Source organism: Mugil cephalus, chromosome 5, assembly GCF_022458985.1.
Source record: "Mugil cephalus isolate CIBA_MC_2020 chromosome 5, CIBA_Mcephalus_1.1, whole genome shotgun sequence".
Taxonomy (NCBI): Eukaryota; Metazoa; Chordata; class Actinopteri; order Mugiliformes; family Mugilidae; genus Mugil; species Mugil cephalus.
This window is the reverse complement of record NC_061774.1, coordinates 19,937,858-19,951,957: the sequence shown is the minus strand read 5'-3', so window position 1 is coordinate 19,951,957 and position 14,100 is coordinate 19,937,858. Positions and strand designations below refer to the sequence as shown.

The 14,100-nt window shown below is 42.1% G+C and overlaps 1 protein-coding gene across 1 annotated transcript; it reads left to right on the top strand.

Moving 5' to 3' along the window:
• The first annotated feature begins 939 nt into the window (after positions 1 to 939).
• Positions 940 to 13,841, top strand: ints6l (integrator complex subunit 6 like). Its single transcript, XM_047584930.1, has 18 exons — positions 940 to 1,234; positions 1,358 to 1,435; positions 4,426 to 4,575; positions 5,629 to 5,718; positions 5,876 to 6,059; positions 6,144 to 6,272; positions 6,725 to 6,888; positions 7,205 to 7,357; positions 7,508 to 7,640; positions 7,992 to 8,086; positions 8,186 to 8,296; positions 9,151 to 9,366; positions 9,496 to 9,622; positions 9,798 to 9,940; positions 10,060 to 10,303; positions 10,401 to 10,784; positions 11,487 to 11,580; positions 12,343 to 13,841. The coding sequence occupies exons 1-18, from the start codon at positions 1,124 to 1,126 to the stop codon at positions 12,443 to 12,445; spliced, it is 2,709 nt and encodes a 902-aa protein (XP_047440886.1). The 5' UTR covers positions 940 to 1,123; the 3' UTR covers positions 12,446 to 13,841.
• The last annotated feature ends 259 nt before the right edge of the window (positions 13,842 to 14,100 follow it).

Here is a 14,100-nt window from a genome sequence, read left to right as displayed (position 1 = left end):
GAGAGGCCGCTAAGGAACACAGATATTTACAAGGGACCACACTCTTTTGATCATCCTCCCTCTTTACTTACATGCAGCGGATGTACTGTACACATGATAGTGATGTGTCATGTGCGAAAGAGTCGACTCCAAGAGCAAATGCTTGGTAGTGAATCAGAAGAGCTGATTCCCAATGAGTGAGAGTTGGCTAACCACTATTTTTATTTATTTTTTTTTTACCTTTTGCACGTTCATCTCTACTCTTCTGAGAACGGGGGGCAGAACTTTGTTTTTTATGGGCAAGCTATGTGTCACAATCTGCGTTACAAAACCAAAACCAACCGTTACAAAGACAGTTGCTTTCTCTGGGCTGTCGCTCTGATGAACTCTGAGCAGTCACAGAGTGTGAGAGGGTCAATATCCCTACATTAAACGTACATGCTCACTGTTCAATTCTGCTGTGTGTGTGTGTACAGTATACATATATTATTCTTGTTTGTTGTTACTTCTGCATTTTGTTGCAAACTGCAATTTCCCCACCTGTGGGACAAATAAAGGTTTTCAATTTTATTCTATATGCACTTGCCCTTAACTCTAATGCATGCTGTACAGTTTATTTATATTTTGTTTTTACGCTTATTTAAGCTCTATGTTTTGTGTGCATAGCGACAAAAGCGAAATGTACACATATACTTGGCCAATAAAGCTAATTCGGATCAACGATACTAAATAAAGAGCGGTGGGAGCCGGAGTTGACTCGTCTTTCAAAGACGTAGCAAAAGAGCTCACTCTCAGAAAAGATCCGAACCTCCCATCACTAATACACGAGCCATTTCGACCTCGTTATGTGTTTATATGCTCGGAGGCGTGGCCAAGTGACATGGGCTCAGCCAATGGCGTCGCGGAGGACGGAGGTGGGCGTTCCCTTCGGTTAGGAGCAGAAGTTGAACAGCGCGAGCCGGGGCAGAGCTCTAGAGAGGCAGATAGAGAGAGGGCAGAGGCAACGGCCCTCTTCTGGAGGGGAGGGGGGCTTATTATTATAACAAATATATACACACATGTGTGGACTGTTTGGCCGCACGATAGGTCATATGTGGATAACAGTTATTTTAGAAAAGCATATAACCGCGGCTTTACATTTAAAATGCCTATTTTAGTTTTCCTGTTAGACACGTCCGCCTCTATGAATCAGCGCACTTATTTGGGTACGACGTATCTGGACGTTGCTAAAGGCGCGGTTGAGGTCTTTATGAAGGTAAAGAATGATTTTACGCCGACTTTTTTCCACCAAGAATGCACCTTTAATGAGCTTAGGGTTCCGCTGGGAAGGTCGGTCGAAATTAATATATGTTGTTTTGGTTTTCTTTTTTTTTGACAGCTGCGTGCCCGAGACCCGGCTAGTAGAGGCGACAGGTACATGCTAGTTACATTCGATGATCCACCATACGGAGTGAAGGTAATTAGCCACCGATACAATTTTTTTTTTTTACATTTGACAAGACGGACGTATTTTTCTGTCAATGAGACTTTATTGTCCTTCTGGTTTGTAGTCAGTGTTGGGCGGCTTCCCGGTGGCGAAAACGGCAAATTATTGCTCCAAACAGTCGCAGACCCGGAGCTGCACTGCCTCCGAACATCCAGCGGACATTTTGCTTTTGTGTTGAGAAAAGTCTCGGTCGTTGAGATGGAGGCGGAGAGATTTATTATCAGCTATGACGTCGCTCTGTACTGTGTCGTGATTGGTCAAGTAGCCCGCCAGTCATTATTTGCCCCGCCCCCTCCATCAAACACGCATTACCATTGGTCAATCTGAGCTGAAAGTTGATAAGCCCCTCTTCATCATGAGATCTTTCATTTTTATATGAGTTCGCCGGAACAGAATAATCATTATTCATTGGTTCATAATCTGTCATGCCCGATACTACAGAAGTATGACCGAGCATAGAAGTACTTTTCATGCATTCACAAACACAGATGCACAGGGGGGGAAAAAAAAAAACAACAACAACAACAACCTGTGAATCACTGCAATGATTTCATGGGGTTAATGTCAGCAAGGCTCTCCTCACCACAAATTTACTGACTTGTTTTATGACCTGGCACATGTCTCTCTCTGAGCTGTTCATTCCCAATAAAATAAAAGACACACATGGACCCCTTAAAGCCCTGATCTGCTTCAGTGGCTGGTCTGCATTAGAGGTCTCTCCAGGTTTTGCCCAACTCTGTCTACAAACAAACACTCAAGCCAATATGCCAGTGATTTCACCATCACATATCATCAAATGCTTGAAGGCACAAATGTCTTGTTTTCTTTGTACACTCTATATTTCTCATCTGCATGCGTTACGACCAAATAACAAAACGGTGAAGCTGGAAAGTCGTATAGATGCACAGACTGATGTTATAAAGAGCAGCGAGTGCTAGACAAAAGGTACTTGTAGCGTCTAATTAATTCCATATGTCTTGCTTTTATAATACTCTTGAAAGCTGGACTGTTTAAACGGCTGCAGCTTTTTAAAGAAGTGAAAATACTACAGTCTAATGATCATTGCTCTTACACTAAAAGCCCGGACACTGGCGACACGCTTCTAATTATCACACAAGCAACAACGTTTATTAACTATGTGTTTGGAGTGAGAATATAGGACAAACAGATTGAAATGAAAAGCCAGGTCAGGGTGTAAAATCAAGTATTTTTAGTTTTTGTTTTATTTTCAGCTGATAAAAGGTTAAAAACACTTTTTATTCTGTTATTCATTTAAAAATATTCAGGTCATCATGATCTGTGTGCGCCATTATGTTGTAAATGTGTCTCCCTCTTAGGGCTTCTTCCAGTTTACTTCAGATTGATTCAGAACTTGAATTAGGTAAAGCAATCTAATATGAAACGCTATTATACTAATATGATATAAGCCTTTATAAATACTACTTTTAAAGTAGTGTTTTCCTCTCCAGCAAATTGCATTTATCACTTTTACACCAGTATATTAATTATTATTATTCATTGTCTCTTCACCGCATAGTCACAGATGAGGTATTTTTTCATTTAGCCTTTACACAGTCTGTGCTCTGCATGAAACAAAATTACTGTATCTGCCTCTTTTATTAAAACAGGACAAAGGGACCATTTCAGCTCATTAACCCAGCAGTTAAAACACTGAGTACATAGTTTTAATTGTGTCTTTGTAGGGCTGGATACATGACTAACGTCACATGAGTCTCGCTAATAACAGTGTTCACTCCCAAGTTTTAATGCAGCCCCCCTTTTGTCACATAAACCAAGATAGGATTCTGCTCCCTTTCATAAAACCATCCAGGTGCTGCTGTCTGAAGTCACTGTAAAATACGTCCTCTGCTTCTCTTCGTCTTGCTCTTCCTCTCTTTGTCTTCATCGCCGCCCCCCTTTTGTTGTTTCTTCTGCTTTGTGCACCGAGGATTATGATGAAAGGACAAGGTTATACCGAATGAGGCTACTCTGATTGCTCAGTTACAGCAGCGATAAATTGTTGATGTAGAGGGAGAGCGGGCTGGTTGGGTGGGAAGAAAGGAGAAATATTCTGTATTCTGAATTATTGAGTGCCTTACATTTCTGCTGGCCTATGCAACAGTCTGGGTCTCGGGGTGTACTGGGTGCTGAATGTGAAAGTGTTTCCACCTTTGGATTTGCTCCAGTCGGGTTCCTGGTATGATAATTATCTAATATCATTCATGTAACTCAAGCGTTTTCCTAGAAATTCTAACTAGATCATGACTTTGGAATGACATCCCACGATAATCCGAAAGTCTTCATGCGCCTGATTCAGAACCTAAAACACGGAGCACTTCTTTCTCTGTTACTATCCATCTCTTACTCTGTGTGTCTTTGGTCTCTTCCTCTCCCTCCGAGAGCAAGGCAAGTGGTAAGCTTGCAGGTCATCCATAGATTAAGCGTGAAGCTGCAGCCGTAAAGTACTTGACCCAGCTGGAGAAAAGTCCAAGAGCGGTTACACACTCACATCCTCTCCTGTGGGAGTATTTCTCTGTCACCGAGGACAGAGGCAGGAGCGGTGGGAAGTGTATTTTTGGATGCCCGTCATGTATGAAATTAGATTCTTTCTTAAACAGCAGCAACCAGCTCAGATGTGGGGCTGAGTCTCAACAATATTATCTTCCATTTCCAGAGCCTCACATAACCTGATCTAATTTAATGCTTTACTGCTGCACAGAATGAATAGGTTGCTAAGACTATTCTTACCAAAGGTGACAGTCATCTGCTTGAATTAGTTTGTGCTTGTCCGTGAACAAAACTCGCTCTGTTTTTCTTTGTAATTACATAGCATCGGTCTCTGTGGGCTTATATCTATTTTGGTTTGTGGCCATTCATGCTTCACTGTGAATCCAGGCCTCCTCCGCTGCTTTGTTGTGCGGCACTTTCGTCATGCTGTCCTTGCTCTGTGTGTATTTCAGGCGGGCTGGAAGGAGAACCATGCCACTTTCATGTGCGAGCTGAAGAACCTGCAGGCATCCGGCCTGACTACATTAGGTCACGCTCTTCGCACAGCCTTTGACCTGCTTAACCTCAACCGCCTTGTCTCGGGAATCGACAACTATGGACAGGTATTTGGCTTCCACATACTACTGTGCTTCTCACAGGCAAGAGAGGAGTGTCATTCCTCGGGATTTTAGAGAAAGGTTTCAGAGTTATGCGAACGGCAACTCGCTGTAGTAAAGTCTTCTTTAATTACCTTCGTTCGGTAATTTGATTATTGAAATGTAATAATTTGCCATTGAGGTGCTTTTGTTTTGTCATATAAGGTGTGGACTTGTGAGCCGTAGACTGATGTATGTGCATGCTAAAAGGATAAGTGACAGAAACGGATGGACAGATTACAGTGTTGTTGTTTTTTTTAATTAATTCTCTTACATAATAGGAGTTCCCCTAAAAGAAATTGATGAATCGGGCCAGGGCTAAACTAATTAGAGAGGTGGTGGTGGCTTAGAGAGACTAACAGTTGTTTATTTTAACCCTGGAAAAATCAAAATAATGCAAATGGAGTTGTATTTACCCATAAACCAGACTTCTGACAGATAAATCCATAGATCTAAGACTAAAGTTCAAGGGATGGAATCAACTTTCCCTGGTCTGATTTTTTCTATTTGCATCGGTTTACTCCATTACTTCAAGATGACAAGAAGAATATTAACCTTAGACTGTAACTTCAATCTACACACTCAGGCAAGAGCAACTAAGTTCTGGGCACCTTGTAAATCTACTTAAGCATTATTGTGTGTTTGCAGCATAGTGGTAGAACCATCTGTCCTTAAAGAGTAACACACTCTGCAGCTTATAGATGAATTCTGACACAAAGCAAAGATTACAAGCTGAAGCATGGGCTTTGTTTTAGTATCACAGGTGTGACGGTAATTTCATACTAATTACAGTGTTCTGCAGACCTCTGTTTAAACGTTTTGCCATTGCTGTTTGCCATTAGTCGTAGCCTGAGAGACCATTTAGTGTTTTACGTGATGGAAATCTTTTTTTTTTTTTTTTGGGCCCAGAGCCCAGAATAGTGCTGTGCAATATAAAGAAAGGAGAATCATGAGAATAAATAGCTTCACTGTTTGCCTGAATTTGGATTTAATTGCTCTATGTTACCGTTCCCCTCCCAGGGCCGTAACCCATTCTTCCTCGAGCCATCTGTGATCATCACTATTACTGATGGCAACAAGCTCACACACAGCTCTGGGGTGCCAGATGAGGTGAGAGCACAATCAAATGGCGCTACTATGTATTATTCATAGCAATAATAGCTTCACTATGCTACATCTTGTAAGTCTTGTACGGACACGATAAAAGCTTTACCTGCAAATGACGACCCCGTGGCAGTTTCACATATCAACCTGCTCTCCCACGTAGCTGCACCTGCCTCTGAATTCCCCTTTGGCCGGCAGTGAACTGACCAAAGAGCCTTTTCGATGGGACCAGCGTCTGTTTGCACTGGTGCTGAGGCTGCCAGGAGCTGCCACACCAGACAATGAGCAGCTGGGCAGCGTCCCCACAGATGAGTCTGCCATCACCCAGATGTGTGAAGTCACTGGAGGTACGGCACTGACTTCTACTACGGTCCCAGTCTTTTGTGTGTCTACATGCTCCTCCAACCTATGTCCTGCTTCGTCCCCCTCAGGGCGATCGTACTGTGTGCGAACGCAGAGGATGTTGAACCAGTGTCTGGAGTCTCTGGTCCAAAAGGTTCAAAGTGGTGTTGTCATTAATTTTGAGAAGACTGGACCAGATCCGCCGCTCATTGGGGAGGGTGAGTTTTTGGGTGATGCACGCTGAATTAACACATTACATGTTCAGATCTTGTCTTGTCCTCTTTTTTGAGTACTCCCAGTGCTTAGATAATCACTCAAAGGGCTCGCACTCTGTAAAGGAAGTACTTCATCTCTTTGTATTTGTCACAATTAGTTGGAGCAAAAACAGTAAAACAGGTGAAAGCAGAAGAGAATCTTCTAATTCTTGTTGTCAGTGCAGTTTTACACTGAAAAGAGAACTGGGTGCATTTTGTAGTTTGACTTTATGTAGGAAAGTACAGTAAATTATGGTGTAAAACTTATACTGGTAAAACAAGAGATGACAATCTTTATCATAGTGCTTTCCTAATTTTACATATAGAATTTAAGGCATTTGTATTTTGTAGTCCACTGATTATTTGCTATTATCTGCTGGCATTTGGTTTATATTGCACACGCTTCTGTTTTGTAGATAACTCTGTGGAGTCAAGCCGCCCCGTTTCATCCTTCAGCCCACAGCCGTGGCACAGTTGCCACAAGCTCATCTACGTGCGACCAAACCCAAAGACGGGAGTGCCAGTTGGACACTGGCCCATACCAGAGTCCTTCTGGCCGGACCAGAATTCTCCAACGCTGGTGAGCAGAGAAGCTTGAAAATATCTCAGCAGCACATTTACTTAATTAACTAATTACTGTTAGTCCTCTGTCGTTCATATTGTCGGCGTGTGTCTTTATAGATGTTCTGTCCTCTGTATTTTACTGGCACATCACTCAGTAACCTCGACTTGTAGCCAGTGTAATCAAACGTTGAGCCCTACAAACTCACTCACTCTCTGCCATTTTGATTACCCATAAATTTTTAATGCCTTGCTATACAAGCATCAGATGGATCTGTACCGCAGACAAATCTGCCCTAACACTTTCCTCAATCATCTCCATCTGCTGCTCGCAGCCACCTCGCTCTGCTCATCCCGTGGTGCGTTTCTCCTGTGTGGACTGTGAGCCCATGGTGATCGACAAGCTTCCCTTTGACAAGTATGAATTGGAGCCGTCTCCACTCACCCAGTACATTTTGGAAAGGAAGTCTCCGCACATGTGCTGGCAGGTAGAGTAAATACTCACACGGTCATTAGCTTTGTTTCCTTTGTTTGCCCTGGGGACTTATCTGAAACCCATACATCTACAAAGCGTTTTGTGAAGTCACATATATGAGCTTAACTATTTACTTTTTTATAATTTTCCCTGTTATCTTCAGGTGTTTGTTAACAGCAGTGGGAAACAGAACGACCTGGGACAGCCGTTTGGGTACCTTAAAGCCAGCACCACTCTCACCTGTGTTAATTTGTTTGTCATGCCTTACAACTTCCCGGTCCTTCTTCCACTCCTCGGTGAGACATACTGCAGTAAATCTATCTTTGATGTGGCCTCAGAGCTTCTGGGTCAGTAGGATTGAGCTGATTTTAAATCTGAAAAGTAAAGCGGTGTTCCCTTTCTGGGACGCCCTGTCTTTTTCTCACCCTGCCACACTTAAATATAGAAATAATCGTGAATACATGATAAAAGGTTTGTGTATTATAGTGTATATGTTTATGCTTTTTGTAGACTCACCACCATCTTAGTATTAATGTGTGCACTGAGTTTTCTCTGCAGCAGCAGGTGGACGACGGACAGCAGGTCACTGATCCAGCATGCTAATACTTCTCTAACAACCCACTCTTTTTCTTATTCCTCCCTTTCAGATGATTTGTTTAAAGTGCACAAACTAAAACCAAACCTCAAGTGGCGACAGGCCTTTGAGATGTACCTGAAGACAATGCCTCCCTACTACCTCCTGGTACACTAATGCTTTATCACTTAACGCTACATTTGGTAAATGGATTTATGCTGTTTTTACGTGTAACTGCATAACTGCTCCTCTGCTATCTTCTGACAGCCCTTAAAAAAGGCTCTGAGGATGATGGGTGCACCCAACCTTATTGCAGACACCCTGGACTGCGGCTTGAGTTACAGCGTCATTTCCTACCTGAAGAAGCTCAGCCAGCAGGTAAATACTGCTACAAGCCCAAGTTGTAACTAACACAGCTAGTGTGTTAGTTGTGAAGTGTCTTTGAATGTAAAATGGTCTTGTACAGAGCAGGAAATTTGCAATTCAAATAGAATGGCAGGTTTTAAGGTGACGTTGAATACAAAGTCATACCTGAAGTTATTATTAGTTAGTATTGTATTGTTGTTAAATGATTACTTGAGTCAAGAGCTTGTTTTTTTGTGTAGTCCTAAATATAACACAACGTGACAAACTCTGCCTCGGAGTATTTGTGTGCACTTTAAATGGTCAGACGGTCCTGCCCTAAAATTTGATCTGAACCTAGAAACATGTCAACATGTCCGAGGATAAACAGTGTGACACTGGGTGGAGAGGAGTTACATGATGTTTATATGTGTCACATTTCTGTCAACATCATGCAGCACAGTCTGTGTAAAAGTGTCATCATAGGCATCTTTCAGTCCATGGCCACCATGGAAATTCATCTCCTTCTCATGTTGCTGTTACACAATGTTTGGCGTGGCCGTAACAAACCAACATGAGTGGAAATCTCTGCCGCAAGTTCTGCAGATAGATAGTACATGCTGACTGTGGTGTTCTTTGCCTCTTAACTCTGGGAAACCAGGAGTGGGGTAGTGATAAATATCCTCTCTCAGCACTGCTCATGTTATTCAGCACAGAGGTAGAAACAATACAGTATAAAACAGTCACTGGGCTTGATTTTTATTTAAATTATCTATATTAAACAGTCTAAAATAAAATAAGTCTGAACTGAAAACAATATTCCTAACTAAATCCTCATTTTATCTGACCAGAGTGTTTTTTTTTTGTTTTTTTGTTTTTCTTTCCTGAAGGCAAAAATCGAATCAGAGCGTCTGATTGTGTCAGTGGGGAAGAAGGCTCCTCAGGAGACTGGCATAAAGGTGAAGAACCACTCCAACTCCCTCTCTCTGGCCCACCGGCGAGATTTTAAGCAGCTGCTGCAGGGAATCACAGGGGAGGGTCCCCTTCGTCTGGTGGACATAAACTTCAAAGAGTTTGCGGGCTTCCAGATCGCCTTGCTCAATAAGGTAGATTTAGACATTTCTTTTGCATTGCATGACATACTTTCTGTTTTGTGGCAAACGTACAGAGAAAACAGGGCGGCTATGGTTTTATGCGGGTTTAGTCTGACTGGATCTACAAATGTCTTTACATAGGATGTAAAGCCTCAAGCTTATCGGAACGCTTACGACATCCCGAGACGAAACCTCCTGGATCAGCTCACTCGAATGCGCTCCAATTTACTGCGGACGTCACTAAAACTGATCCGAGGGCAGGACGAAGGTATGTGATCTACCCAATAACTTAGAGCAGGTGGATCGTGTGTGGTTTATTTTTTGCTAATAAGAAATTATCCAAATGTTTGTGCTTTGTGATGCGAGGCAACTAAAAATCCCAACTGAAATCCTGTGTAGTTACTAAAACAGTCTATTAATAGAAATAAATGTCTTGTTGTTAGACTACCTGCACAGCATTCCAGTCGCTCAGATGGGAAATTATCAGGAGTACCTAAAAATGATGCCGTCTCCTTTGAGAGAGATTGACCCCGATCAACCTAAACGGCTGCACACGTTCGGGAATCCTTTCAAGCAGGATAAGAAGGTAAAAAAATACATCAAACCGTATCACTGGTCAACACAGTTTAGCTATGCACAAAGCCAACATAACGCATCCATTCAATATTTACTCCTTTCATTGATTTTCTCGCATGTTACTCCCAGGGCATGATGATCGATGAGGCGGATGAGTTTGTAGCAGGCCCCCAGAACAAGAAGAGAGGAAATTCCAGCGATTCCAACTCGGGTACGACCATGAAGAGAAGACGGAGTATGTCGCCGTTGCTGCGGCGGCCACAGACTCCACAGACTCCACCGGCGAACACCAACCATGTGGTGGTTACGAAGAGTCCGGTGGTCGGTGTTCAAGGGCAGCAGAACCCCCTCAAAGCCATCCCACAGAACAAAGGTAAGACTGTACATCTGCATTTCATCTGTGTGTTGTAGGAGCACGTTTGAGCGTTCAGTAGTAAAATGGCATGAATGTGTTTTTGTTGCCCCATTAGGAGTAGACGGTAACAGTTTGGTGGTCGCTGAGAGTAACGGCAACAGCGTCCTTGGGCTGGACTCTGGGGAGATCTGGCCTGCGGAGATGGACAACGAGACAGAGAGTCCTTCTCCACTGAGCTTAGAGGAAAAGGCCGGCACCGGGGAAACGGATCAGGCGGAGGAGGACATCGACATGACGGAGGAGAGACTGGAGGAAGATCCTCTGGAGGAGCAGCCGCTGGAGGAGAAGCACAACTGCGATCGTCTGAGTCCACAGAGTCAGTTCGATGACATAGAAGCCGACCCTGCGGTGCTTGAGACGATATTCATAGCTCCGCTGGACGGCAACCAGGCAGAGCTGCGGACGAGGATGATCAAGGAGGTCCGCAAACCTGGAAGAAGTGAGTATGAGCCAACCTTATATCATAGGTGTGTCTAGCCCCTAAACGGGCTTAAAAGTTATAATTGATAAAACTTTTTTTTAAAGGTTTGTCTATAGCCCTATCAGACAGGATTGGTTTTAGTTTAATAGTGTTGATTAGTGTTTCATGTGGCACATTTGCACAGGATAAAGAAACTCAAATTTACAACCCAGAGTTATGGCTCTGCTACTTTCCGCCTCACTCCACTGCGTGTCAGACAAGTTTTAATTACTTTGCTTATTATGAAGGATAATAAAAATATATCGTTGATGCTGTTTATCCTGGGGAATAAATTACCAATGACTTGTCGATATTTAAATCAGACCCGTCTCATCTGTTCAAAGCATTAATGGTTGATTTAATGATTTCATTCGTCTAAACGGGTGAATAGTTCAGCGGTACCTCGTCTTTTCTGGGTCTGTTAGTCCAAAAGGAGAGAGAAAGGATAGAATGATGTTGTCTCTTAGTAGTTTCCTATTATTATTGACCTTCCTACCTTTTCTTACCTCATCTTCTCATTTAAATGCAATTTATTTTCTTTATTTTTTAAACCAAATGATAGTTTTCGGTTGTTCACATTCACTAAAGCTTTGACCCTAAAATCACCCCTGCCTTATATTCATTCTGTTCTTGTCTGGTAAGGCTTATGTTTTTATCCCTTCTTTTTGTGCTTTTTTTCAGACTATGAGGCAATACTCAGACTACTGCAGCAGGTGAAAGGACCAGTGAATGTACAACGGTACTTCATCCAACATGCTATCAAAGAAGCCGTCAGGTAAGAAGCTGCAGCTATTGTTGTTGTTTTTTAAGCAGTGGTTTATGTGGAGCATTATGTGTCAGTTATATTTATGTATCTGCAGTCACATTATAGAGTAGTAGTTGTGCGTCCTTCAAACGCTGCCACTTCAGCGGAAATAACACATGACCACGTTGCAATTATTTTAAAGCCTTTTTACACCTACTTGACACCTATGGTGGCAATAAGTGGTAAATGTAGGTGTGTTTTTGACTCACTCGTCCAACCAGCATCACCTTTATTGAACATGAGCTTCCCCGCTGTGTCTGGCAAAACTCATGCATGATGAAACAAAAGTGCAACGCTTATGATTTATTTATTTATTTTTTGGAATCTCACACTCAATTTGACATAGTGTAAATACAGGACTTTCATCAGTGGGTCATAGGCTCAGTCTCTGTGTTGTTACCTCATTTGGCAGCTGATGTTACTTGTATAATAAACAGAAGAGCTCTGATTGATTCAATATCCAGTGTGAGCAAGAATTAAGACGACACTGCACTAGTCACATCCATGGTCAGAGTCTCAAAGGACTTTCCAGTGGTTGAAGATTCAGGCTCTCTTTATAAAATCCCTCAGTGGCTCCATGATGATGAGGTCAAGCTCTGAATATAGCTGCTGTATCATTTTTGGCTGATTGATGATTATCTAAATATCTAAAGTGCCTCAAACTTGTGGCTCGTCCTACCAGTCCACATTCATTTCCCTGCTTCTTTCTAATCCTTTCTGCCTCCCTGACAGGTTCAAGAAGCGGGTACTGATCCAGCAGCTAGAGGCTGCTCTCACCGAGCTGGAGGAGAAACAAGCAGCGTCCTCACAGCTTCCCAATGATCACGGCAGGTAGTGATGGGGCCATGTTCGCTTTGTTACTGGAAAAAAAGAAAAGGGAGGACATTTTGTCGAACGCTGGATTAAAAAAAAAGGCTGGATAGCCTTTCTTGACTGACCTCAAAGAGATAAACTGTGGAACGGACCAATTCACTGGTAGCAGATGCTGGCGCTGTCTGGTCTGTGTGCTGTTACATCACATCCTGTCAGAAGCAGACAGAGCGCACGGGTTTAACTGGAGGAGGGGCCTTCAGGACAGATCCACCGAGGATGAGCAAAGAGACTTTAAAAATAATCCTCTTCATATTGACAGATGCCTTAAACATCCATATGGCTTTTATCTGAATGGGCACGTTGTTCAGTAGACACACACTCCATTAGACAGATAACACAATAAGCCGACAGATCCTTAGGTGAGCTAGGGGAAGGGATGTATTGCTACTCTTTTTTTAAAAAAAGAAAAAACAAAGACCTGCATTCAGCTGGGCTGAAAAGTGTTACGTCTGCAACAGTTTTTATGAGTGATACAATATTGTGTATTCATGTAAATTTAAGGTTGTTGGAAAGAATCTGGTCCACACAGGCAGGCCCTCATATTTCAAGTGTTATATCTGAAAAAAAAAGAAAAAATGCACTGATTTATTTTATTATTTTTTATTTCTTCCACACTGGTACTGTTACCTAATATTTTCCTATTTCTAGTGGTTGATACTGACATGCACTGGCATCAGGGATGGGCAATATTGCATAAAAGGCCATGATATATACCTGTAAAGTTAATGTAACTTCAACAGAGATGATGAAATTGGTATTTATGGATCACATTCATGCAAAATACTGTTTATCCAGTATAGCCATACTAAAGGTGTGGGTACCTCCTACGAAATGTTACGGAGAAATCTCAAAGATCTCACAATAATGTTGCCATATTGCCCAACTCTGATTGGTTTTGCACAACTTTTAATAATTACGTGGTTTTAAAGTTCACGTTTGGTCCAATTAGATGAGTTGGAAGCCATATGGACATGATCTGAAAAAACAAGCTTCTCACAATAGTTCTTTTTAAAAGGGGATTTTGATGACCACCAGTATATAGTTGAATCAGTGTTTTTGGGCGATGTTGCACATTTATTGTCTTGAAACCTACACAAGAACATCTCAGTCAAGACAGCGATTGAGGATCAGCGTCCTCTCACCTGCCATTACAGCAATAGAACACGGGTTCAGTGAAAGCAGCTGTTGGTTTCCATTTAACTCAGCGTCCACGGCTCCACAGACGATGATCCCCAGCATTATGACTTTATTCCAGTGACGTTCTGCATCTGTCCAGGTTTCAGCCGACAGTCGCTTTTTGTTAAAACTGCTGGTAATCTGTCTTCTGCTGCTTTTTACATAAACCCAACTCCGCACTCCTCCTTCGTTCTCCTTGTTTTTACAACAGATGTACACTACTTTTTAATGTTCATAGGAAATAGAGATTATTTTTGTGAATTTGTTTATTTCAGAGTATAAGAAATATTTTGAAAGAAATGTTTAAAGCCATTTTTGTAAACCGTTCAATACATATACAAAGTAGAATGTTTTATGAACCTACTTTCTTTTTTACAAAATAAAAAAAAATAAGCCACATGTAGAATGTGCTGTTTTTTGTGCGTTGCTACATTGAAGTTG

Bases quoted from the DNA above. Each gene is read 5' to 3' on its own strand.
- ints6l (XM_047584930.1), top strand. From the start codon at position 1,124: ATGCCTATTTTAGTTTTCCTGTTAGACACGTCCGCCTCTATGAATCAG. The intron at 7,641-7,991 runs GTGAGACATACT...CCTCCCTTTCAG, and splicing joins GGTCCTTCTTCCACTCCTCG to ATGATTTGTTTAAAGTGCAC. The intron at 9,367-9,495 runs GTAGATTTAGAC...GTCTTTACATAG, and splicing joins AGATCGCCTTGCTCAATAAG to GATGTAAAGCCTCAAGCTTA.